This window comes from Macaca fascicularis, chromosome 9, assembly GCF_037993035.2.
Source record: "Macaca fascicularis isolate 582-1 chromosome 9, T2T-MFA8v1.1".
Taxonomy (NCBI): Eukaryota; Metazoa; Chordata; class Mammalia; order Primates; family Cercopithecidae; genus Macaca; species Macaca fascicularis.
In genome coordinates this window covers 55428793-55453442 of record NC_088383.1, presented here as the reverse complement: position 1 = coordinate 55453442, position 24650 = coordinate 55428793, and the positions used below count along the sequence as shown (strand labels likewise).

The 24650-nt window shown below is 36.5% G+C and overlaps 1 protein-coding gene across 29 annotated transcripts in view; it reads left to right on the top strand.

The window, feature by feature from the left end:
* ZFAND4 (zinc finger AN1-type containing 4) overlaps window positions 1-24650 on the top strand; it is a 58278-nt gene that overhangs the window by 15709 nt on the left and 17919 nt on the right. For 10 of the 29 annotated variants that reach the window (XR_012417669.1, XR_012417667.1, XM_005565115.5 and 7 more), the window contains 4 exons: window positions 6842-6917; window positions 7871-7938; window positions 11514-11754; window positions 19517-19664. Coding sequence is in view for 22 of the 29 variants with exons in the window: in XM_005565115.5 (XP_005565172.3) it covers window positions 6842-6917; window positions 7871-7938; window positions 11514-11754; window positions 19517-19664 (533 nt within the window). In the remaining 7 variants the exon portion in view is untranslated. Of the gene's footprint in view, window positions 1-6841; window positions 6918-7870; window positions 7939-11513; window positions 11755-13591; window positions 13699-19516; window positions 19665-24650 lie in introns of all 29 variants that reach the window. The other 19 variants (XR_012417668.1, XM_074001536.1, XM_074001535.1 and 16 more) reach the window with 6 other exon arrangements.

Below are 24650 nucleotides of genomic sequence, written 5' to 3'. Positions count from 1 at the left end.
TCTGATAATTTCAAGATCTCTGCCATATCTGAGTCTATTTCTGATGCTAGTTTTCTCTTTTCAGACTGTGTGTTTTCATGTCTTTTAGCATGCTTTGTAATTTTTAGTTGAAAACCAGATATATCAGGTAATAAAAATTGAGGTAAATAGGACATTAGAGTGATGTTTTATCTTCAACTGGCTAGAAATTGGGCTGTGTTTAATGTTTGCTGTAGTTGCAAGTGCTAGAGGCTTCAAATTCCTCTCATTTTCTTGTTTTGTCTCCCCTGATGCCTTTGAGTTTCCCTGAAGACTCCTGCTTAGAGTTTGTGTCTTACAATTCTTTCAGTTGTAATCCACTGTTGTTTTACTGGAGCCTTGTTAGTGTGGTGGTGAGATATTGGGAAGAGGGGGAACATTCTGTAATCTTACGATTAAATCTTTCAGTGGGTCTGTGCCTCTGGGCTGGGACCTTCAAAGTGTGTCTTAGCTTCTCTTCTCCCTCAGCTTCTAGTAGTTCAAGTGAGGTGGGGAGGCTAGACGGGCCTGGTGTACTGGCCCTCAGTAATTTCCCAGTCTCATGCTGGTCCACACTCAGCCTCTATGAATTCATCAAAATTACCATGTAAGTGTTCCTTCCAATTCATGACTTTGGAGGCTTCTGCTTCACATAAACGGATCTTGACTCTGACTCTCTGGGTTTGCCTATCTCAACAGATTTTGTTATGGTGGTTTACCTTACTACCTAATTTCTCTGATGGCACCAGGAAAAGTTGTTGGTTTTCAGTTTGTTCAGCTTTTTTTCTTGTAAGGAGTGGTGAATTAAAAGTTCTCCACATATCAGAGCTGAAACTAGGAGTCTCAACTTCTTAAAAACATAACCATTTATTTTAAAATTCCAATAACTGTGTTAGCTATATCCTATAAGTTTTTGGTAAGTTGAATGTCAGTGTTATTAAATTCCAAGTACTTGTTTTGCTAAAAATATTTTTTTGTTTAAAAAATTGTAATAGTTACTTAAGGGCTTTGTAATCACAGCAATATATATGATTAGATAGCTTCGATCATTTTTTGTAGTTTATACACATTGTTAATTTGCTAACTAATAATACTGAGCATGTTTTCATTTGTCTCCAGATTCTAACAAACCATTTTTTAGGAAGATATAATTTACATATCATACAATTTACACATTGTATTAGTTTGCTAGGGCTGTCATAGCAAAGTATCACAAACTGGGTGACTTAAACAACAGAAAGTTACACAGTTTTGGAGGCTGAAAATATGAAATTTAGCTGGTGAGTGTCAGGTCCTTCTGAGGGCTGTAGAATCTGTCATATGCCTCTCACCCAGCTCCTAGGGATTTGCTTTCAATCTTTCTAGTTCATTGGCTTATTCAAGGCATCACCCTCGTCTTCTTACATGATAATCTCCTTGTATCTGTGTGTATCTGCCTCCAAATTTCTCGTTTTTATGTGGATACCAGTCATATTGGATTAGGGCCCTCCTTAGTTACCTCACTTTAACTTGAATACATATGTCAAGATTCTATCTTCAAATTAAGGTCACATTCTGAGGTATAAGGGGCTTAGACTTCAACATAAGAATTTTGAAGGGACACAGTTCAACCCATAACAAGTATATCGTTCTGTTGGTGTTGGCAGACATATACTATCATACAGTCACCACCACAATCAAGATATAGAACAGTTCCATCACCCATCAGAATTCTCCTGTACTTTTTGTGGTCAATCCATTCCTCTATTCCAAGCCCCTGTCGTACTCACTGATCTGTTTCTATTCCTGTAATTTTGCCTTTTTTAGAATTTTATATAAATGAAATAATATACTTTATAGTCTCTTAAGTCTGGTTGTTTTTCACTTATGCATAATACATTTGAGACTTATCATATTGTTACATGTATCAGTAGTTCATTCTGTTTATGGCCGAGTAATGTTCTGTTATAAGGAAGTACCATAGTTATTCATTCCCAAGTTAAGGGACATCTGGGTGGTTTTTAGTGATTACAAATAAAGTCATATAAATTTTCACATACACATTTTTATGGAAGCATAGGTTTTTATTTCACTTGGGTGAATACTTAAGAGTGGAATTGCTGAATTGCATAGGAAGTATATATTAACTTTATAAAACTGCTAAATTATTTTCCAGAGCGGCTGTTACCATTTTGTGTTTGTATGAGTAATACGTAAAAGTTCTGGTTGCTCTGTATCCTTATCAGCACTTAATAATATTGTCTGGGTTCTTTTAGTTTCAGTTTTTGTTTCATTTTTGCTATTATAATATGAATTGGCAATATTTCACTGTGGTTTTAATTTACAGTTTCCTAATGACTGATGATGTTATGCATCTTTTAATCTGCTTGTCATCTGTCTTAATAAGTTCAGGCTGAGAGGCTGAGCCAGGTGGATCACTCATGTCCTGGAGTTCAAGACCAGTCTGAGCGACATTGTGAAACCCTGTCTCTACTAAAAATACAAAAATTATCTGGGCGTGGTGGCATGCGCCTGGAGTCCCAGCTGCTCAGGAGGCTGAAGTGGGAGGATCGCTTCAGCTCAGGAGGTAGAGGTTGCAGTGAACTAAAATTGCACCATTACACTCCAGCCTGGGCAACAGATGAGAACCTGTCTCAAAAAAAAAAAAAAAAAAAAGTTCAGGTTGCTGTCACAGAATACCATAGATTGGATGGCTTAAACAACAGAATTTTATTTCTCACAGTTCTGGAGCTGGGAAATCCAAGATTACCCACAGGTCTAGGGTCTGGTGAGGGCACTCTTTCTGGTTTGCAGACAGCTGTTTTCTTTCTATATCCTCTCATGGTAAAGAGAGAGAGAGAGGGAGATCATCTCTCTTCTAAGGACACTAATCCCATTCTTGAGGACCCTACCCTCATGATCTAATTACCTCCAAAGACCCCCAACCTTACCTCTGATACCATTATATTGGGTATTTAGGCTTCAGCATATGAATTTGAGTGGGTGAATACAAACACTCAGTCTGTTGCATCATCTGTATCTTTTCTGGTGAAGTGTCTATTCAAATTTTTGTTGTTTTCTTGTTACTGTGTTTTGAGTTCTAATGCTTTTAACTTTTCCATTACAGATTTTTGTTTGTTTGTTTTTGTTTTTGAGACAGGTTCTCACTTTGTTACCCAGCCTGGAGTGCAGTGGCACAATGACAGCTCACTGCAGCTTTGAGCTCTCAGAGACAGGGTTTCACCATATTGGCCAGGCCGGTCTCAAACTCCTGACCTTGTGATCTGCCCACCTCAGCCTCCCAAAGTGCTGAGATTACAGGCGTGAGCCACCTCGCCTGGCCAATTCCCTCTTCTTCAATCTTTTGGAATAGTTTGAGTAGGATTGGTACCAATTCTTTTCTTTTGTTTTTTTTTGAAACGGAGCCTTGCTCTGTCACCCAGCCTGGAGTGCAGTGGTACGATCTCGGCTCACTGCAACCTCTGCCTCCTGGGTTCAAGCAATTCTCCTGCCTCAGCCTCCCAAGTAGCTGGGACTACAGGTGTGTGAACCACACCCAGCTAATTTTTTGTATTTTTAGTAGAGATGGGGTTTCACTGTGTTAGCCAGGATGGTCTTGATCTCCTGACCTCGTGATCCACCCATCTTGGCCTCCCAAAGTGCTGGGATTACAGGCATGAGCCACCGAGCCTGGCCAGTACCAATTCTTTTTTTTTTTTTGAGATGGAGTCTGGCTCTGTCGCCCAGGCTGGAGTGCAGTGGCCGGATCTCAGCTCACTGCAAGCTCCGCCTCCCGGGTTTACGCCATTCTCCTGCCTCAGCCTCCCGAGTAGCTGGGACTACAGGCGCCCGCCACCTCGCCCGGCTAGTTTTTTTGTATTTTTTAGTAGAGACAGGGTTTCACCGTGTTCGCCAGGATGGTCTCGATCCCCTGTCCTCGTGATCCGCCCGTCTCGGCCTCCCAAAGTGCTGGGATTACAGGCTTGAGCCACCGCGCCCGGCCTGTACCAATTCTTTGAATGTCTGGTAGAATTAGTCTGTGAATCCATCTAGCCCTGGGCTTTTTTTTGTTGGCAATTTAAAAATTACGGATTCATTGTCACTGCTTGTTATTGGTTCAGGATTTCTATTTCTTCCTTACTTAAGGTAGGAGGATTGTATGTTTCTAGGAGTTTATCCATTTCATCTAGATTGTCTAGGTTGTGTGCATAAAGGTATTTGTAGTAGTCTTGAATGATCTTCTGTATTTCTGTGGTGTAAGTTGTAATGTCTCCATTTTTATTTCTCAGTGAGTTTATTTGCATCTTCTGTTTTCTTTTCTTGATTGATATAGCTAATGGCCTGTGGATTTTGTTTATATTTTCAAAGAACCAACCTTTTGTTTATTGATCTTTAGTATTTTTTTGTTTCAATTCAATTTAGTTCTGCTCTGATCTTTATTTCTTTTCTTCTGCTAGCTGTGGATTTGGTTCGTTCTTGTTTCTTTAGTTCCTTGAGGTGTGATGTTACACATCAAACTGTGATGTCAGTTTGTGACTTTTCAGACTTTTTGATGTAGGCATTTAGCACTATAAACTTGCCTCTTAGCACTGCTTTTGCTGTATCTCAGAGGTTTAGATAACTTGTATCACTATTATCATTCCTTTGGAAGAATTTCTAAATCTCCATTTTGATTTCAAAATGTTAACCCAAAAATCGTTCAGTAGCAGATTGTTTAATTTCTGTGTATTTGGAGTTGATTTCTAATTTTATTCCACTGTGGTCTGGGGGGATACTTGACAGAATTTTGATTTTTAAAAATTTTTTGAGACTTTTTTGTGCCCTCTCATATGATCTTGGAGTTTCATGTGCTGATGAGAAGAATGTATATTTTTCAGTTCTTTGGTCGAATGTTCTGTAAGTATCTGTTAGTTCTATTTGTTCTAGAGTGCAGTTTAAGTCCATTGTTTCTTTGTTGACTTTCTGTCTTGATGACCTGTCTAGTGCTGTCAGTGGAGTGTTAAAGTCCCCCACTATTGTGTTGTTGTCTATCTCTTTTCTTAGTAGTAATTGTTTTATGAATCTGGGAGCTCAGGAGTTAGGTGCATATATATTTAGGATTGTAATATCTTCTTGTTGGACTGATCCTTTTATCATTATGTAATGACCTTCTTTGTCTTTTCTTTTTTAAATGTTGTTGCTTTAAAGTCTGTTTTATATGATATAAGAATAGCTATTCCTGTTTGCTTTTGATTTCCATTTTAGGCCTTAAATATTAAACTCTTCAGGCCTGATTCATGATATCTTTTTTTTTTTTTTTTTTTTTTTTTTTTTTGAGATGGAGTCTCACTCTGTTGCCAGGCTGGAGTGCAGTGGCGCAATCTCGGCTCACTGCAACCTCCGCCTTACAGGTTCAAGTGATTCTCCTGCCTCAGCCTCCCGAGTAGCTGCTACTATAGGCGCCTGCCACCATGCCTGACTAGTTTTTGTATTTTCAGTAGAGATGGGATTTCACCATGTTGGCCAAGATGGTCTCAATCTCTTGACCTCGTGGTCTACCTTCCTCGGCCTCCCAAAGTGCTGGGATTACAGGCATGAGCCACTGTACCCAGCCCAATATCTTTTTTTTTTTTTTTTCAACTTTTATTTTAGGTTCAGTGGATACATGGGCAGGTTTGTTACATGAGTAAATTGTGTGTTACTGAAGTTTGGTGTATGAATTATCCTGTCACCCAGGATGTGAGCCTGGTACTCGATAGGTAGTTTTTCAACCCACGTCCCTTTCCTCCCCATGTAGTCCATAGTGTCTATTGTTCCCATCTTTGTGTCCATATATACTCAATGTTTAGCTCCTGCTTATAAGTGAGAACACACGGTATTTGGGTTTTCTGTTCCTGCATTTGTTCTCTTAGGATGATGGCCTCCAGCTGCATTCATGTTGCTGCAAAGGACATAATTTTATTATTTTTATGGCTGCATGGTGTTCTGTGGTGTATATGCACCACATTTTATTTGTCCAGTCCACTGTTGCGGGGGCGTCTTGATTGATTTCATCTCTTTGGTATTGTGAATAGTGCTGTGATGGACATACCAGTGCATGTGTCTTTCTGATAGAACAATTTATTTTTCTTTGGGTATATACCCAGTAGTGGGATTGCTGGGTTGAATGGTAGTTCTATTTTAAACTCTTTGAGAAATCTCCACATTGCTTTCCACAATGGCTGAACTAATTTGCATTCCCACCGGCAGTGTATGCGTTCCCTGTTCTCCTCAACCTTGCCAACATCTGTTATTTTTTGACTTTTTAATAATGGCCATTCTGACAGGTGTGAGCTTGTATCTCATTGTGGTTTTGATTTACATTTCTCTAATGATTAGTGATGTTGAGCTTTTAAAATATATTTGTTGGCCACATATATGTCTTTTTTTTTTGAGAAGTGTCTGTTCATGTCCTTTGCCCATTTTTTAATGGGGTTGTTTTTTGTTTGTTGAATTAAGTTCTTTATAGCATATAGATATTAGACTTTTGTCAGATGCATAGTTTGTGAATATGTTCTCCCATTCTGTAGATCATCTCTTTACTCTGTTGATAGCTTCTTTTGCTGTGCAGGAGCATGTTATCTTGCCTTTTAAAGGGCTCTCTATCTTATACCTTGTTTTAGGACCAGAGAGTTGTTGCAACATCTGTTCTTTTCTACAGTGAATGGATTGGACTATATCTCCTTTTAGGCATGCCTTCTGTAAATTTTAGCACCTAGCATTCAATTTAGAAGAATGTTTAATTTATTAGTACTCTTAGTTCCTTAATGAAATAGATTTGTATCATACTCTTTTGGAGATGCTATTGAATTCTTTTAACACTTTTTTTTAATAACTTTCCCTTAAGGTATTCCCATCTGTCGACAGCACTTAATTTGGAATAACATGGAACTTGAAAATGATTATTGCTTGAATGATTACAAGTGAGTGTAATTGCATATTGGCTGTTTTGTAGGCACTTAGTATTATGACTCCATATGCTAATATTTGTCTTTTGAACTCTTAGATCATGTCTCTTTTTCTTCTGAATAGTTCAGATTCCTAGATTTCATCATACATCCTGAACTTTAGATGCATTAGTTTGGTACTCTATACTGCTTAACCTTTATCCTCTGATACGTTTATGTTCCCTTTTCATTTTTCATGTCAAGCTGTTTATCTCTTGCCTTTTGAAATCCTCCTATTATCTTCTTGCCTACTTTGCTCCTTTCTTTGAATATTGAACCATTCCTTCCTGGCCATGTTCCTTTTCTTTCTGTCTTTACAAGAGTTTTGGATAAGAGAGAATTGTTCTTCCCAAAGTCTTTCCTTTCTCATTAAGCCCTGCTTTTGTTACTAAGCAATGCTGTGTGCACCAGTGACTACCAACATACTTTCTGACACTTTGTCTCTCTTTATTTCTCCCCTCTTTCACATAATTCATCACTCCTTTCTTAAGAAAAGGGCAAAAGGATAAGAGGCAGTGTGGAATAGCTGTAAGAGCACTGAGAGTCAGGGGACCTTGTTATTTTTCTATTTTCTATTTTATTAAATAGATTTGCTATTTTCTACACTTTGGGTCTTGGGCAAGCCACTTTTGTTCTCTGGGCCTCCTTGTCCTTAATGTGAAATGAACAAGCTAAAACACATAGTCACAGCGGTCTTTTCCAGTATGTTTATTCTTGGATTTCTTTATGGCTTATGAGAATTTGTTTCACTTCTTTTATTATTTGTACCAATAAATACGTTAACATTTTATATGTATTTACATTGCTATATCTTTTTATATTTTAGAGAGTAGGCACTCTCCCTGATAAGCCAGCATGTAATTATGTGTACATTTAGCACTGAATGCATTTTGATGATTATGATTTATTTTTGTGTTAACTCTCCACAGCATTTCAGAAGGGTGTACCTTAAAGCTAGTTTTGGCTATGCGTGGCGGACCTATAAATACCAGAAGAGGTAGGCATATATATACATATATATATATATATATAAAAGCAATTTGACAGTAACATTCCTTATGTCAGTTAGTATTTTTATAGCCTCAGGTTTCATTTAGGTTTCCTTTCTGCTATTAGGTCTTAGAAAAATCACATTTGGTTCTCTAGGCATTGTTCTTTAAAACCTAAATGCCTAGAGGCTGGAACTCTAAAATACAATTCAGAAAAATCACCTGATTCCTGGTCCAATTCAGGGAGATTTAAAAATAAACCTTTTGCCAATATAGGGAACAGAAATGGAATGACATACTGTAAGTATTATGTTACCATTGTGTTTAGTTTCATAGGAATCTTGTTTATTTTTAAATCTACCGGATCTTCAATTCCTGAGATTATGATTGTTTTGCAAAATTCCAACATTGCCTGTTTACTTGGTTTGTGATACATCTGGGTTTCATGGATATTATCATGGCCCTGTTGCATCCTTTCTCAGAATATAAGTAGTTCTGAAATCCAGTCATTCATTCAACAAATACATATTGAGCATCTACTAAATGGTCAGTGCAATGTTCCAAGTATAGTAGACATGGGAGAGAAAGTCTCTGCTTCATGACAGTGCCTACAATAAATGTGTAAAGAGTCGATGTAACTCCTAATGGTTGTAAGTGCTATGCAGAAAACAGGGTAGGAAGGGCCCTCAAAAAAGATGACATTAGTGGAGACTTGATTGATGAGAGGGTTTTATTAAGCACAAGAAGAGCAGGCAGTATTCACATTGGTCCCTGAGTCAGGTGTGTCACATGAATTCCCATCAAGTGGAGGAGACTAGTCAGAGTGTCCTCTTCTGTGGACCTCATTTTGAGGAAGGCTTTCAGATTTATTTGATCCTTCACTAACCAGAAAACTGAAGGATAAGTATTGATTCTACTCCTGGCTTGCTTCCACATGTCAAATTATATCCCTATGTTTCATAATTTTGGTTAGAAAATAGGATTATTGCTATCTTTTTCTTAGCTACCTCAAGAGGATTTAATGAGATATGCTACTTTGGCTGTTGAACTGCTTTTTATAGGTTAGAGAAAAACAAAGTTAGTAATGTTAGGGCCTGTTAATGCTCCTGATATCAGAGACTTTTAATTAATTGGATTTAAGTAATTGTCCTATGTGACATTTATAGTAATAACTATATGATGTTTATAGGAATAACTCTTGGGAGTAGCACGAGAACCCTATGTTTACTAAGCCATTATATTAAGAGAGAATTATATACTGTTTAATGCCATGTGAATTCTATTGTATTACATTTTTGAAAGTTGGTTATTTGTGTGTAATACTACTTTAAACCAGAGTGTCTAATCAAAACACCTACTTTTCTTATTAGAACTAAAATTATTTTGTATGTTTATGAGGAGTGTGATACAGATTCTGAGATAAACTTTTTTTTTTTTTTTTTTTTTGAGATGGAGTCTTGCTCTGTTGCCCAGGCTAGAGTGCAGTGGCTTGATCTCAGCTCACTTCAACCTCTGCCACCTGAGTTCAAGTGATTCTCCTGCCTCAGCCTCCTGAGTAGCTGGGATTATAGGCGCTGGGATTATAGGCCCTGGGATTGAGGTCAGGAGTTTGAGACCAGGTTGGCCAGCATAGTGAAACCCCATCTCTACTAAAAATTCAAAAATTATCTGGGCATGGTGGCGGGCTACTCAGGAGGCTGAGACACAAGAATTGCTTGAACATGGGAGACACAGGTTACAGTTGAGTGAAGATTGCGCCACTGCACTCCAGTCTGGGTGACAGAGCAAGACTCCATCTCAAAAAAAAAAAAAAAAAAAGTTTGCCTCAGAATCTGTATCACACTCTTCATAAACATATGAGTGAGTGAGTGAGACTCTGTCTCAAATAAAGAATACAAATAAAAAGATAAAAATTATTTTTGAAATAACCATTATCCAAGCAGCATAGAAAGATTAAAATTAGTTTCTTTTCTAGAACTAAATTGTGCCCAGTGCATATCAAACTTCATATATATTGTTTTATAGCTGGTAAAATCTGAAAGATTTTTCTGTTGTGAGAAGATACACACATACACCTGCCTGAGTAAGGCACCCTGTGCTGGTTTAGGAAAGGCTTTCATGTGACTGTGGTAATGGCTATAGCAATATCTACAAAAATAGGCATAATTTTTATTTCTTTTTTGTTGTGTTTTGTTATTTTTTTTTCCCCCAAAGGTCTGCCCTCTGATCCAAATTTTTATCTCTGGACGTAATATGGAAAGTGGAGCATTAACTTACAAAGGGCAAGAAGTTGTTTGAAAAGTGTCTTTTAATATTTATACATTTTTGGCCTATGAAAGTAAATAAAAACATCCAAATAACTATTTTCATAAAGCAAGCTAAATCATAAGATTTTTGTGTTAGTAATAGTGTTATTGAATCTAGGCTATGGAAACATCTTTGATGTTTTTACCTTACTGCTTTCCAAGTTTAATACTTTCCTATTGCTGCAGCTTCTTTTTAAAGGATTGTAGAGCACCACGATTCTGTTAATAAATAAATGAAAGTTATGCAGCTTGGGAAATCTTTGCCTCTTTTAGGAGAAAGCAGATGTTTCTGCAGTATGATGAGAATGTCTTTGGGAGAGAACTTTTATTTTTTCCTGGAACTGTTGCAATTTTAGTACATTAAGTGACTCCCTCATGTTCTAAGTTATTATGTACTTTTAATTACTTCACGTCAAGAAACAGCTCTCAGAATCAGCGTTTATATAAAACCAGAAAGAAAAAAATAAGTCTGCTTACTTCTAATTTCTTAGATATGTCTCCTAATTATGTATTTGTGTGGTGTGTCCTTTTTTTTTTTTTTGAGATGCAGTCTCCCTCTGTCGCCAGGCTGGAGTGTAGTGGCGCAATCTCAGCTCACTGCAACCGCCGGCCCCTGGGTTCAAGCAATTCTCCTGCCTTACCCTCACGAATAGCTGGGACTACAGGTGCACGCCACCATGCCCAGCTAATTTTTGTATTTTTTTTAGTAGAGACGGGGTTTCACCATGTTGGCCAAGATGGTCTCGATCTCTTGACCTCATGATCTGCCTGCCTCGGCCTCCCAAAGTGCTGGGATTACAGGCATGAGCCACCACATACGGCTGTGTCTGTGTACTTTTAATCTAAAGTAAGTGGGATTTATGTTGATTTTAATTATTGTTGGAACCAATATTTGAAAATATAGGGAGCAGAAAGTATATAGTAAAAGAATTGTTGATAGTAATGTCATAGAATCAGCAAATATACAGACTCTAGTGGCACAGGGAAAAAAATATAGACTATAATGGCATAGGACAAAAAACCCTCATGTTTTGGTTTAGCTCTGTCTTTGAACATAGTAACATAATCATGCATTTCGTTTGTTTGTTTCTTATTAATACAACATAAGGAATGCTATATTAACTCTAGAAAGATCAGAAACTTATTTGAAGAATATCATGTTTATATTATATGCACAGGGCTGTTGGTCAAATTCAGTACATTATATCCTGTCACTACTGTGCCCAGATGCATAAAACTTGATCCAAATCGAAGACTTATCAATTTTCCATTTGTAGTTCCTACAGAAGATCCACTTAGGAAGATGGCAGAGTACTTGGATTCCAGTCGAGTTGAGGTCTGGGAGAAGACCTCCTGCAACAAACAAGTTACATTTTTGGTGTACCGAGAAGGAGATCAATTGAATTTCTTTCCTGCAGTAGATAGGGGAGATGGCACTTTAACACCGTTATCTGACTCTTCAAAGAAAATAGGTTTTCATTTGCATATCTTACGGAGAAAAGGAGAACATCGTATGAGGTACTCCATAAACTTTTGTTTACCTTGTGTTGTCAAAATAATCTATATATATTAACAAATGTCATGCATCTCATTCCTACCCCAGCCCCCAATATATAAGTCTGAAATTGTCCTTCATATGATTGATATGATAAAACTGAGGTTTTTTTTACAGAGTGGGATGTTTTCATAAAAAGATTTGTTTCTGTTACTCTGTGAAACTCTAAGATGCCTAATAGATTATAGAATCCTGTCATAATAGTGTGTTATACAACCTTAGCATAATAGAAAGGGTTAAACCTGAAGTTGATACCTTTTTTTCTAAATTTAAGTCTGCTGCTTAAAGGCGGATAAATCTCTTTATTTCTCTGATCTTGTTTTCCTATTCTATAAAAGGGAGAGAAATTGTAATATTCTAAAATCAGGAGGAGAAACCCTACAGATATTTAGCTAAGCAATAGAAAAATTAGAGAATTGGACAAGGCAACCTCTCAGTTAGTTGCTGTGCATTCTGAGTTACTATGATTGTTTATCTTCTTTCACTTCAAGTTATTAAGCATTCACTCACCGAACTTTTATGGCCATTCATTGAGCAAGGCACTGATGATGTAAAGATGATTTTTCCTACCTTCATGGAGCATGCAGTCTGCTATAAAGAGTATCGGTGATATAATGTTGGTGATGTTATAAAAAGATATCAGGATCTCTGGGAGAATAGGTGAGAGGGCCTTTATTATGCATGAAAGGCAGAGAGTTAGACACAACCTCTGAGAAGCTGTGACCCTAAAAGGGGAGTGGAGTTTGCCAAGCAGACAGAGAAAGGGAAGGTGTTACAGGTCCTGCAAAATAAAAAGGTAGTGGTGAAATCATTTAAAGAAAAAACAGCTTGTAGTTTGGAGAACAGTTTCTGTGGGTCAGGAGTCCAGGCACAGCATCACTGTGCTCCAAGTCTCACAATCTGGAGTCAAGGTGTCAGCAAGTCTCTTATCAGGAGGCTTGACTGGGGAGGAGAATCTACTTACAAGGTCACTCTTATTGCTGGCATAATTCATTTCCTTTCAGTTATATGATGGAGGGCCCAGTTTTTTGCTGGCTGTTGACTAGAGGCTGCCCTCAGCTCCCTCTTGATGAATTCAAAACTGGCTGATTTAGGGCCTAAATTACATCTGCAACGTCCTTTGCCATATTCAGTTGGCTAGAAGCAAGACGTCCATCATGCCTAGGCTCAAGGATAGGAAACCATATTTGATGTGAACACCAGGGGTCAAGAGTCAGAGAGATTCTCCTCGGATTCTGCCCACCACAGAGTGTTATGTGAAAGAAAGATTAGACTCAATTTTTTGTGGCCTCAGAGAGCAGACTGTGACACATGGGTGTTACCTGTTGACTTTAATATGTCAGCATCTGGTTAGCACTACAAACTTGGCATAAACCATGGGCAAGAAATGGAGGAGGTAGCAGTGAGGGTTACAGCCTTAGGCCATTAATAGAATGTCTTCATACCACTTTTGCCATGTGCTGGCTCACTGTTTAGTTTTCTTCCCTAGTACACACTCTTTTGGCTCCCTTTTCCTAAAGGAAACCCAAGCTCCTCAGCTTAGTGTATGAGTCCTTTGACAACCTGTCACCATAGTTTTCCAGGTCTTTTCATTATGCTGTGTTTTTATACACCTTTTCCCTTTTTCTTAAAACGTCGTTTTCTCCTCTTACTCCAGCTTCTCCTCAGCCAACTTCTATTTGTTTTTATGACTCAGCTCAAATGTCATCATGGAATTTAATTAGAACTGTCTTATTGTTCATCACAAGATAATTTATTTATTTTTTCTTCCTTTGTATTCATTTACAATAATTGGACAAGGAAAGGGATGGATGAATGAGAAAGAGGAGTAGAAAACGATCTGGTCATACCATGAAGGACATTTATCTTTCCTGTTCTAGAAGAGGCTTTCCTAGTCTACAACAAAGGTAGCAAACTTCTTCTGTAAAGGTGTGCAGATAGTAACTATTTTAGGATTTTTAGGCCAAGATACAGCATTAAGGATATTAAATAGGTACTTATGTAACGAGAGAAAACAGATCTCCACAAAACTTTTACTAACAAAGTTCAAAATATAAGACTAACAATTGGGTACTTTTCTTCTGTTTGTACCACAGAATTCCAGAGAAGAATGGAATTCTTTTTCATGGGAATAATGTTTTACCTAATTGAGGTTGAAAGTTAGTGTTGCCCATCAAATTTGCAAGGTCAATTGCAAAAGTCCACTTGTTAATACTGATCTGTAATGAGATTTTGTGTATTTTATCTTAGAAAAATTTTTTTTCACACAGTTAGGTACTGTCAGATACTGCTATCAGTCCATGAGCACATTATTTTATTGAGCATATTGATCATTTGTAAGACATTTATAAAATTCTATCAGATCTTCTCTTGCAGTTTGCCCTGGAAGCTCCTCAGTTCCACATTTAAATGAATTTTGAAATAGGACATTTTTTGGAAATTGCCCTGAGGTATAAAATCACTGCTAGACCTATAGCTTGAGCTCAGAAATATATCTGCTGCAAATTTCTATGGGAATAGAGATATTACCTAATTTCAACTTTTGAAAGCATGGGAATGATTGCAGCTTGCTATTACATGCAATTCAAACATTAGTTGTTGTTAACATGACATTTTTGCAGTATATGTTTCACATATAAACATTGTTTTATTTTGTAATTTTAGGTTAAATTCATTACGAAACATGAAGTCCACATTAAAATTAATTTCCAAAGACAATTAAAAAATTTAAAAAGTGTTTGATAATAGTAGTTAAGGCCAGTTCTTCTCATTCAGAGTTCCTGAGCTAAAAAAAATCATAATGAAACTTTATTACCAGTAAGCCACCAAACTGATGATGGATAAGTCCATGAAACAATTGAAGTTTACCATTAACACTGCTGGTTTAATAACACAGGATAGATTCAGATATTTACCATGAAATACCTGCTGATGAATAACTGTATACTTTAAATACTTTACATGTTTAAAGGGCATGGTGGCTCACACCTGTAATCCCAGCACTTTTGGAAGATGGGTGAATCTCTTGAGTCCAGGAGTTTGAGAAGCCCGGGCAACACGGTGAAACTCCATCTCGAAAAAAACTAGCTGGGCCTGGTGGCACACACCTGTAGTCCCAGCTACTTCGGAGGCTGTGGTGGGAACATTGCTTGAGCCCAGGAGTTGAGGTTGCAGTGAGCCGAGATCGCACCACTGCACTCCAGCCTGGGTGACAGAGTGAGACCCTGTCTCAAAAAGACAAAAAAAAAAAAAAAAAAAAAAAAAAAGACCTTACATGTTCACTAACTCTATAAATTTGTCCAACTAAGTTTTTTTTTTTCTGTTCCACACATCACCCCATCAGTCATAGCAGAGTTCACTTAAAGTTGTACTAAATTAATGTTTTAGCAATTTATTTGAAAATATTCTCACCTGTAGTAGCTTCATGCAGACTATTCATAGGGGCCAACTCTTCAGTCACTTCAAACTTGGTAATGATGCCCTCAATAAATAGTAACACAGAGCAATATGGGTGATATATGTCAGCTCATCAAAAAACAAGGAAAATGACTCAATCATTTACCTTATTTTTAAATCAGCTGTTGACGTTGCTTCCAACGCTGTCAACTTTTTGCGAAATTGTTCCTGCTGAAAAAGTGACCTTTAAACAAGTTTATTTTCTCAGGACGTACTTCCTCAACTGCTGTGATCAATAGTGAATTAATTCACTATTGATAAGTAGCTTTCCTTGCTTGGCTAGCAGATATAAACAATCGGAAACTTCTTTGGTTATAGCTTCATTTTCATTTTTTATTTTTGTAAAGAAATTCTGCTGTGATGTAAATTGTAAATGTGATGTAAATTGTACTATGATGTAAATTGTAAATTTTCTAATTTTTCTGACTGTTGCTTTCCTGCAAGTTGGGAATATTGTGATGAACGCCTAACCTGGTAATGCTTATTTATGCTGTTTTCCTTTAGCATAGCTATAGTGTCACTGCATAATAAGCATCATGCTTTGCTATCTAATTGCTAACAAATAGTCCACTCTATGGAACCTTAAAATGGCAACATTTGAAATCTACTTTTCTTGTTTGACAAGGTTGGGTGTACACTAATAAAAGTCACAGAATAGCAATATACATGGCACTCAAAATGCTGTTGAATTATGACTGTGTCACAGTGATTTGTAGTTTCCCATATCACAATGTAGCGCAACGAGAGAACCACATAAAATCTGTCATAGCTACTCAATTCTGCCATTGTAGGCAAAAGCAGCCATTTGTAATACATGATTGGGTGAATGTGGCTGTGTTCCAATAAAACTTTATTTATGAACTCAAATTTGAATTTTATTTACTTTTCATGTGTTATGAAATACCCTTATTTGGAGTTTTTTCGACTAATTAAAGTTCATAAACCATTCTTAGCTGATGGGCCACACAGAAATAGAAATAGGTGGTGGGGCAGATTTGACCCATGACCATGGTTTGCTGGCTCCTACTCTAGAAAGGAAGAGGTAGAATTGAGTGTTAATTTGTTTCATTCTGACACAAAATTCAGCATCAGTCTTTTCTTAGTCTCAAATCTTTTTAGTGGATCATGCCACCTTACTGGGATTTGTTTGTTTGTTTGTTTTTTGAGATGGAGTCTTGCTCTGTTGTCCAGGCTGGAGTACAGTGGGGCTATCTTGGCTCACTGCAACCTCTGCCTCCCAAATTGAAGCGATTCTCCTGCCTCAGCCTCCCGAGTAGCTGGAACTACAGGCATATGCCACCACGCCCGGCTAATTTTTTTGTAGTTTTAGTAGAGATGGGGTTTCACCGTGTTAGCCGGGATGATCTCGATCTCTTGTCCTGGTGATCCGCCCACCTCGGCCCCCCAAAGTGCTGGGATTATAGGCGTGAGCCACTACGCCTGGCCTGGGATTTTTTAAGCAGAAAGATAAGGAGACATTGTAAGACTTAATGGTAAATTGTGAAAGTTAAATGAGTTCTTGGCTTTGGGATGTACAGATTTCATGTTTGAATAATATTACATTTGCCCATCTCATATCCTTTAATCCTATCATTAAATCAAAAGATTTAAATATAAAGAAAGCCATTTCAGATTAAATTTATAAATTACTATGTTAACCTAATCTAGTTACATTTTTCATCTGAAAAAAATTTGTGATTGGCTTCTAACTCATCTCATGAATCTATACTTCATGAGAGAAAACACAATAATGTGGTTCTTTGAAAAAAAAGGTGAACTTAAAAGTGCTTTTATACTCTAAAATGAGTCCAGTGATTTATCATTATTGTTCTTTTATATATGTATATACTACATATTATATATATAAAAGATATATATGTGTGTATGTATGTGTGTGTGTATATGTATATATTCCATGAGAGAATAGGTCTTTTCAAGACAGTAATGTTGAATCAGAAACTTTTTTCAGTATTCAATAAAGATACTTAAAATGCCACAGGGTAACTCAGAAGTATTTAAGATTAAAATATTGCAAGGTAACAGAGTAGTGTATACTTGAGTTATTCCTTCTAACTCCACAGGGTGAAATGACAAAAATCTTCATACACCCTTCCTCTTCAGGTATTGTGTAGTTGGCCTTGAGACAGAAGCCTTCACACAGTAGAAGTTCTGGCACTCATTTGGGTGCACAAGCATGATGCAGTAAGGCCTTTTGGTGCCTGGGGAAGGAATGAGTGGTAGTAGGAAGAATCAGCTTGGGAACCAGACAGATGGGGGATTTGAATCTTAGGTCTGCTGTCGATAGCTTTCTGATCTTGCGCCAAATCACTTAACCTCTCTCACCTGGAGTTTCTCCATTAATAAAATCGGCTATAATATCTACCTCATGTAGTTTTGTGAGAATTAGGAATAATGTGTGGGAAGTGCCTGGCAGAGCAGGCATTCAGTAAATGGCAGGCAATGTTATTACTTCAGTGTTGTACTTGTGTTGGTTATCATACTGTGGTAGCCATGTTGTAGTAGGTAACTGTGACTTTCATAAGTCAAGCATCACAGACTGAATTGGTTGTGGAGACTAGTCCTACATTCTTCCTTCTGATGCTATTACCCATGCGTGTAGTGCATGTAATTAACCCACAGTTTCAGAGCATTTCATGTTGCACCATATAAAATGTAGGAATGGGGCTGTCTACTCTCTTTTTTGCCCTTGTGTGGCAATAATATGTGCTTCAGAAACATTAAGGAATATATCCTATTAAGGCTATCCTAAATTGTTTCCATTTCTTACAACCGTATAAAATGGGAAATTTTATTAACCCTCATACTTCCATAGTGTGGATAACCTAGTTTTCCTGTAAGTAAATCTGCATAAAAACTAATATGTATTCTTATTCTGCTTTATTTAAAGTTTTAATCGTTCTCCAAATGTGCTGAGCTTGTATTTTATCAAATCCTTGCCATTCTAATTTTCCCATTATAGAAAAGATAAATGAAATTTCAAAATCTTTGTGTTCAGTTCATCAAACATTTATTGGCTATGTGCCAAGCGCTGTGCCTGGTGCAGACTAAGAAGATAAAATCTAATATCTGCTTTCAACTTGCTTACGTATGGGTGAATAAGGGGCAAAACAAACATGTAAATATAAATATGAGGATAGTGTGATACATCATTATGCAATCAAAGAGGAAGGGTTCCAAATATTAATTACATTGAAATATGAATAACGTCACTGTGGTTGATCAGTAATTGAAATGTTTAACCTGTTTAATAGCTTGTATCATGACTTGACTGGATGTCTTTTTTCTTGTTAAAATCTATGCTATTCTAGGTTTTTACATTTTCAAACATACTTAGAAAAATTTTAAGTTATTTCTACTTAAGAAAATTTATTAGCTGGGCGCAGTGGCTTACACCTGTAATCCCAGCACTTTGGGAGGCCGAGGTAGGTGGATCACGAGGTCAGGAGATCAAGACTGTCCTGGCTAACACGGTGAAACCCCGTTTCTACTAAAAATACAAAAAATTAGCCGGGTGTGGTGGCACACACCTGTAGTCCCAGCTACTCGGGAGGCCGAGGCAGGAGAATCGCTTGAACCTGGGAGGCAGAGGTTGCAGTGAGCCGAAATTGCACCCTGCACTCCAGCCTGGTGACAGAGTGAGACTCCATCTCAAAAAAAAAAAAAAAAGGTGTGTGTATGTATATATATACACATACACACACACACACATATATATTTGCCCTTTAAGAATAGCCTTAAGAATAGAAAGTGATGACAGCTGTGCATGAATTCTTTTTTTTTTTTTTTTTAGTGAGAATCCCCTCAGGATGACTAAAAATGTATACTACTCTCCCATGCCAATTTTTAAAAAATTCTGATTCATGGAAATCTCATCAACCTGTTGTCTGGGTTGCATAATTATCAGCCTTGCCTGATAAAATGAAATCAGACATTCTCAAGGAAATGGATTTTGCCTCTTTGGGAATGATATGACAGGTGCCAAAACGTCTTCATTTATGATATGCTGAATTCGGAGAAGCTCAGCTATACTAGATTTTCAGTAATGCTAGATCATAATATTTATTCCCATTTCATTTTTTCTTTTAAGAAGTACATTCTTTGAAGTATATTTTCCTTGCATTGACATTGACAAAATGGAAGTAGTGTTTTATCATTAGTAACTTCTATAGATTGCTGTTTCATACAGAGTATTTTTAGTGACTGAGCAGGTATCAGAAAAATTTCAAGTAGTTATTGTTTTCTTTTCAGTGGTGGTTCTATGTATAATTCGGATACAGATGAGGATGAAGAAACTGAGCCTTCTTCTTCTGGGCAACAGATAATTGAAAATTCAATAACTATGAATAAGATGAAGCTGCTAAAGGCTAAGATGAAGAATATGAATCTCAGCAAAAAGGTGAAGCTGTTGGCATTTGGCCAGGCTTATCTCTCGCTTACCCCTGCAGGGCACTCAGCAATGAGGTCTGTTGGTCATTGTGAAAATATTATAAAGTATTATTCATTTCAGGTTTCTGGCCTCAGTTATGTATTAAACTTCTAAAAGGGATAAATTGTTTTTTTTAGATTAGAAGCACACCTGAAGGGATTATGCTGCACTTAATATAATTCATTATTTTAAAGATCTTTCTGGGTCTAAGAAGGATAAAAAAAGAGAGCTTAATCTTAATCTTGCAATAATTACTTTTTAAAAATATGTTAATAGTTATTTATTATGGATAAAGATATCTACTATTTAGTAGATAGTGTCAGTTTTCCAAAGTGATTGAACCAGTTTACATTCTTTACAACAGTGAATGAGAGTTGCCGTTTTCCCATATTCTTCCCAGTATTTGGCATGGTCCTTTGTAATTTTTGTAATTCTACTTTGTAGTGGCATCACATTGTGGTTTTAATTGCATTTCTCTGATGAGACCTGGAAGGTTGAGCACCTTTCATATGTTTATTGGGCATTTGGATATGCTTTTTAATAAAACACCTATATTTTTCCATTTTTCTATTGGGTTGTATGTTTTTTGTTACAGAATTTTTTTGGAGTTTTATATATATTCTAGATAAAAGTCCTTTGTTTCATATTACCACTTTATTGCTTTCCTTTTTACTCTATTAATGGTTCCCTTCCTTTTAATATATAATAAAATTCAAAAATCTTTAATATACGACATGATGAATTTTTACATTTATATACACTCATGTAGACACAACCCAAATTAAAATAGGACCTTTCACTCCAGAATGTTACCTCATAATATTTCCCAGTTAATATCTACCTTTTCCCACTCTCAGAAATAACTACTGTTCTTACATCTATTACCATAAATATGTTTTTCCTATTCCTGAAATTTATATAAATGGAATCATAGAGAATATGGTCTGGTTTCTTTTGTTCAACATATTTGTTTGATTTATCCATGTGGTTGCATGTATCAGTTAATTCTTTTTTATTGTTGTGTACTATTGTACTATGTGATTGATTTACCTCAATTTGCTTCTCTCTTTTCCTTTTGATGGACATTTGAGTTGTCTCTAGCTTTTGGCTTTTATCAGTAAACCTGCTTTGAATATTCTCATACATTCTTTGGTGGACATATGCGCTTGTTTCTTTGGAGCATATACCTAGCAATGGACTTTCAGAGTCAGAGGAAAGATATGTGTTTAACTTTAGTATTATGCCAAACAATTTTGCCAAGCATTTGAACCAATTTACACTCTTACCAGCAATGTGAGAGTTCTAGTTTATGCCACATTCTTGCCAACACTTGATATTGTCAGTCCTTTTAATTTTAACCATTCTGGTGACTGTGTAAATGGTTTTCATTTATATTTCTCTAATGAGGAATAATGCTGACTTTTCATGTGATTATTGACCATTAAGATTTTTTTTGTGTGTGAAGTGCCTGTTCAAGTCTTTTGTTTATTTTTAAATTGAGTTCTCTGCCTTTTGCTTATTGATTTCTAGGCATTTTTGTATACTGTGGATACAAGTCCTTTGTCAGATACGTGGGTTGCAGATATTTCTAACACTCTTTGGTGACTTGTTCTTTTACTTTCTTATTCTTTTGGTGAATGTTTTTAATTCTATTCTAATTTATCAGTTTTGCTTTTGTTTTTTTTTTTTTGAGATGGAGTCTCACCCTGTCGCCCAGGCTGGAGTGCAGTGGTACGATCCCTGCTCACTGCAACCTCCACCTCCCGGGTTCAAGCAATACTCCTGCCCCACCCTCCCGAGTAGCTGGGATTACAGGCGCGTGCCTCCGCGCCTGACTGATTTTTGTATTTTTAGTAGAGATGGGGGTTTCACCTTGTTGGTCAGGCTGGTCTCGAACTTTTGACCTCGTGATCCACCCGCCTCGGCCTACCAAAATGCTGGGATTACAGGTGTGAGCCACTGTGCCCAGTTTGCTTTTATGGTTATCATTTTTGATAACCTTTTGATGAAATATTTTCCTACCACAGGTCTTAAAGCTTTATGATTGTTTTTCTCTCACTTAGGTTTAGTCCAGCTGAATTTTTTTTTTTTTTTTTTTTTTTTGAGACGGAGTCTTGCTCTGTCACCAGGCTGGACTGCAGTGGCACAATCTTGGCCCACTGCAACCTCCACCTCCTTGGTTCAAGCAATTCTTCTGCCTCAGCCTCCTGAGTAGCTGGGACTGCAGGCATGTGCCACCATGCCTGGCTAATTTTTGTATTTTTAGTAGAGATGGGGCTTTGCCATGTTGTCCAGGCTGGTCTCAAAGTCCTGACCTCAGGTAGTCCTCCCGCCTTGGCTTCCCAAAGTGTTGGGATTACAGGCGTGAGCCACGCGCCCAGCTGAAATTTTTTTGATATAATGTAAAGATCTTTTTTTTTTTTCAGTTGGAGAACAATTGATCAAGCTCTATTAAGAAAAAAAATCCTTTCTTTACAGTCCTAAATATTTATGCACCTAATAATAGAACTTCAAAATACATGAAGCAAATTCTACAAAGAAATAAACAAATACTTTTGTTCAAAGATTCCTACATCCCACTCTCAAAAATCGATGGAACAGATAGAAAATCAGTGGATTTAGGAGACTTGAACAACACTATCAACCTACTTGACCCAACTGCCATTTACAGTATGCTCTACCCAAAACAGCAGAGTACACATTTCTTTTTAAGTGCATGTAGAACATTTACCAGGGTAAACCATATTGTGTGCCATAAAACAGGTTCAATTTTCTTTTTCTTTTTTTTTTTTTTTTTGAGACAGAATCTTGCTCTGTCCTCCAGACTGAAGGTCAGTGGCACAATCTTGGCTCACTACAATCTCCACCTCCTAGGTTGAAGCGATTGTCTTGCCTCAGCCTCCCGAGTAGCTGGGACTACAGGCTCATGCCACCATGCCTGGCTAATTTTTTGTATTTTTAGTAGAGACGGGGTTTCATCATGTTGGTCAGATTGGTCTTGAACTCCTGACCTCAAGCAATCTGCCTGTCTTGGCCTCCCAAAGTGCTGGGATTACAGGTATGAGTCACTGAGCCCAGACCAGTTTCAAATAAATTATAAAAGATTCCAAATAATACAAAAATGCTCTCTGATTACAATGGAATAAAATTGGAAATCAATAATAGATATTATATCTATAGATATAGATATTATATCTGATATTTGATATAATATCAAATATCAGACAGAAAACCATCTGATATTTGAAAATAACACACTTCTAAGTAACTGATAGTCAAAAAGTCCAAAGAGAAATAAGAATTATTTTACACTGAATAAAAATATTCTGATATTGTGATGAATTGATTTTTTAAAAATGTGAAATATTCTTGCATTGTTAGAATGAACCATTCTTGGTTGTGATGTATTTTCCTTTTCATTTCTTTAGATTTAAATTATTAATATTTTCTTTAGGATTTTTGCATTAGGATTTTGTTCATGAGAGAAATTTTGATCTATATTTTTATTTCTTTTCCAATGTACAGTAAGGTTGAAAGAATTTTACCATGAACACTTATTTATCTAATACCTAGATTCTACCATTAAAAATTTTAAAATTTTATGTTTAATTGTAAAATACATATGATATAAAATTATCTTTACCATCTTAAGTGTACACACAGTTCAGTAATGTTAAGTGTATAACACGTTGTTGTGCAACCAATCTCTAGAAGTTTTTTATCTTATAAAATTGTCATAATGTGTCAGAATTTCCTTCTTTTCTAAGGCTGGATAATATTTCATTGTATGGCTGTATACCATATTTTTTTAATCCATTTATTCCTCAGTGGACACTTGGTTTGCCCCCATCTTTTAGGGCTATTGTGAATAATGGTGCTATGAACATAAGTATACAAATATCTCTGTGAGACCCTACTTTCAGTGTTTTCTTTGAGTAGTTTCATCGTTTCAGATCTTAGAGTTAAGTCTTTAGTTCATTTAGATTTGATTTTTGTATATGGTGAAAAATGAGGGGTCTAATTTCATTCTTCTGCATGTGGATCCCGTTTTCCCAGCATCATTTATTGAAGAGACTGTCCTTTCCTCAGTGTATGTTCTTGGCACCTTTATCAAAAATAAGTTCACTGTGGGTCTGTGGACTTGTTTCTGGTTTCTCTATTCTGTTCCATTGGTTGTGCATCTATGGTCATGTCAGTACCATGCTGTTTTGGTTACTGTAGCTCTGTAGTATAATTTAAAGTTAGATAATTATGATTCCTCCAGTTTTGTTCTTTTTGCTTAGATGGCTTTGACTATTCTGTGTCTTTTGTGGTTCCATGTCAATTTTAGGATTATTTTTTCTGTTTCTGTGAAAAATGTCATTGGTATTTTGATAGAGATTATGTTGAATTTGTAGATTGCTTTGGGCAGTATGGACATTTTAACAATATTAATTCTTCCAACTCATGAACATGGAATATTTTTTTCATTTTTTTGTGTCCTCCAATGTTTAATAGCTTTCATTATAGAGATCTTTGACTTCTTTAGATAAGTTTATTCCTAGGTATTTTATTTTACTTTATTTGTAGCTATTGTAAATGAGATTACTTTCTTGATTTTTCTAGATTATTCACTGTTGGCATATAGAAATGCTACTGGGTTTTATATGTTGATTTTGTATCCTGCAACTTTACTGAATGTGTTTGTCAGTTCTAATCATTTTTTTGGTGGAGTCTTTTGGTTTTTCCAAATACAAGATCATATTATCTGCAATCAAGGATAATTTGACTTCCTTTTTTCAAATTTGTATGCCCTTTATTTCTTTCTCTTGCCTGATTTCTCCAGCTAGGACTTCTAGTACTAGTGCTTCCATTTAGGGTTCCTGATGATATATTATCTTAGCATTTGTCCAAAAACTTATTTTTACCTTTTTAATTTTGAGAAATGTTTAATTCTTTTTTTTTTTTTTGAGATGG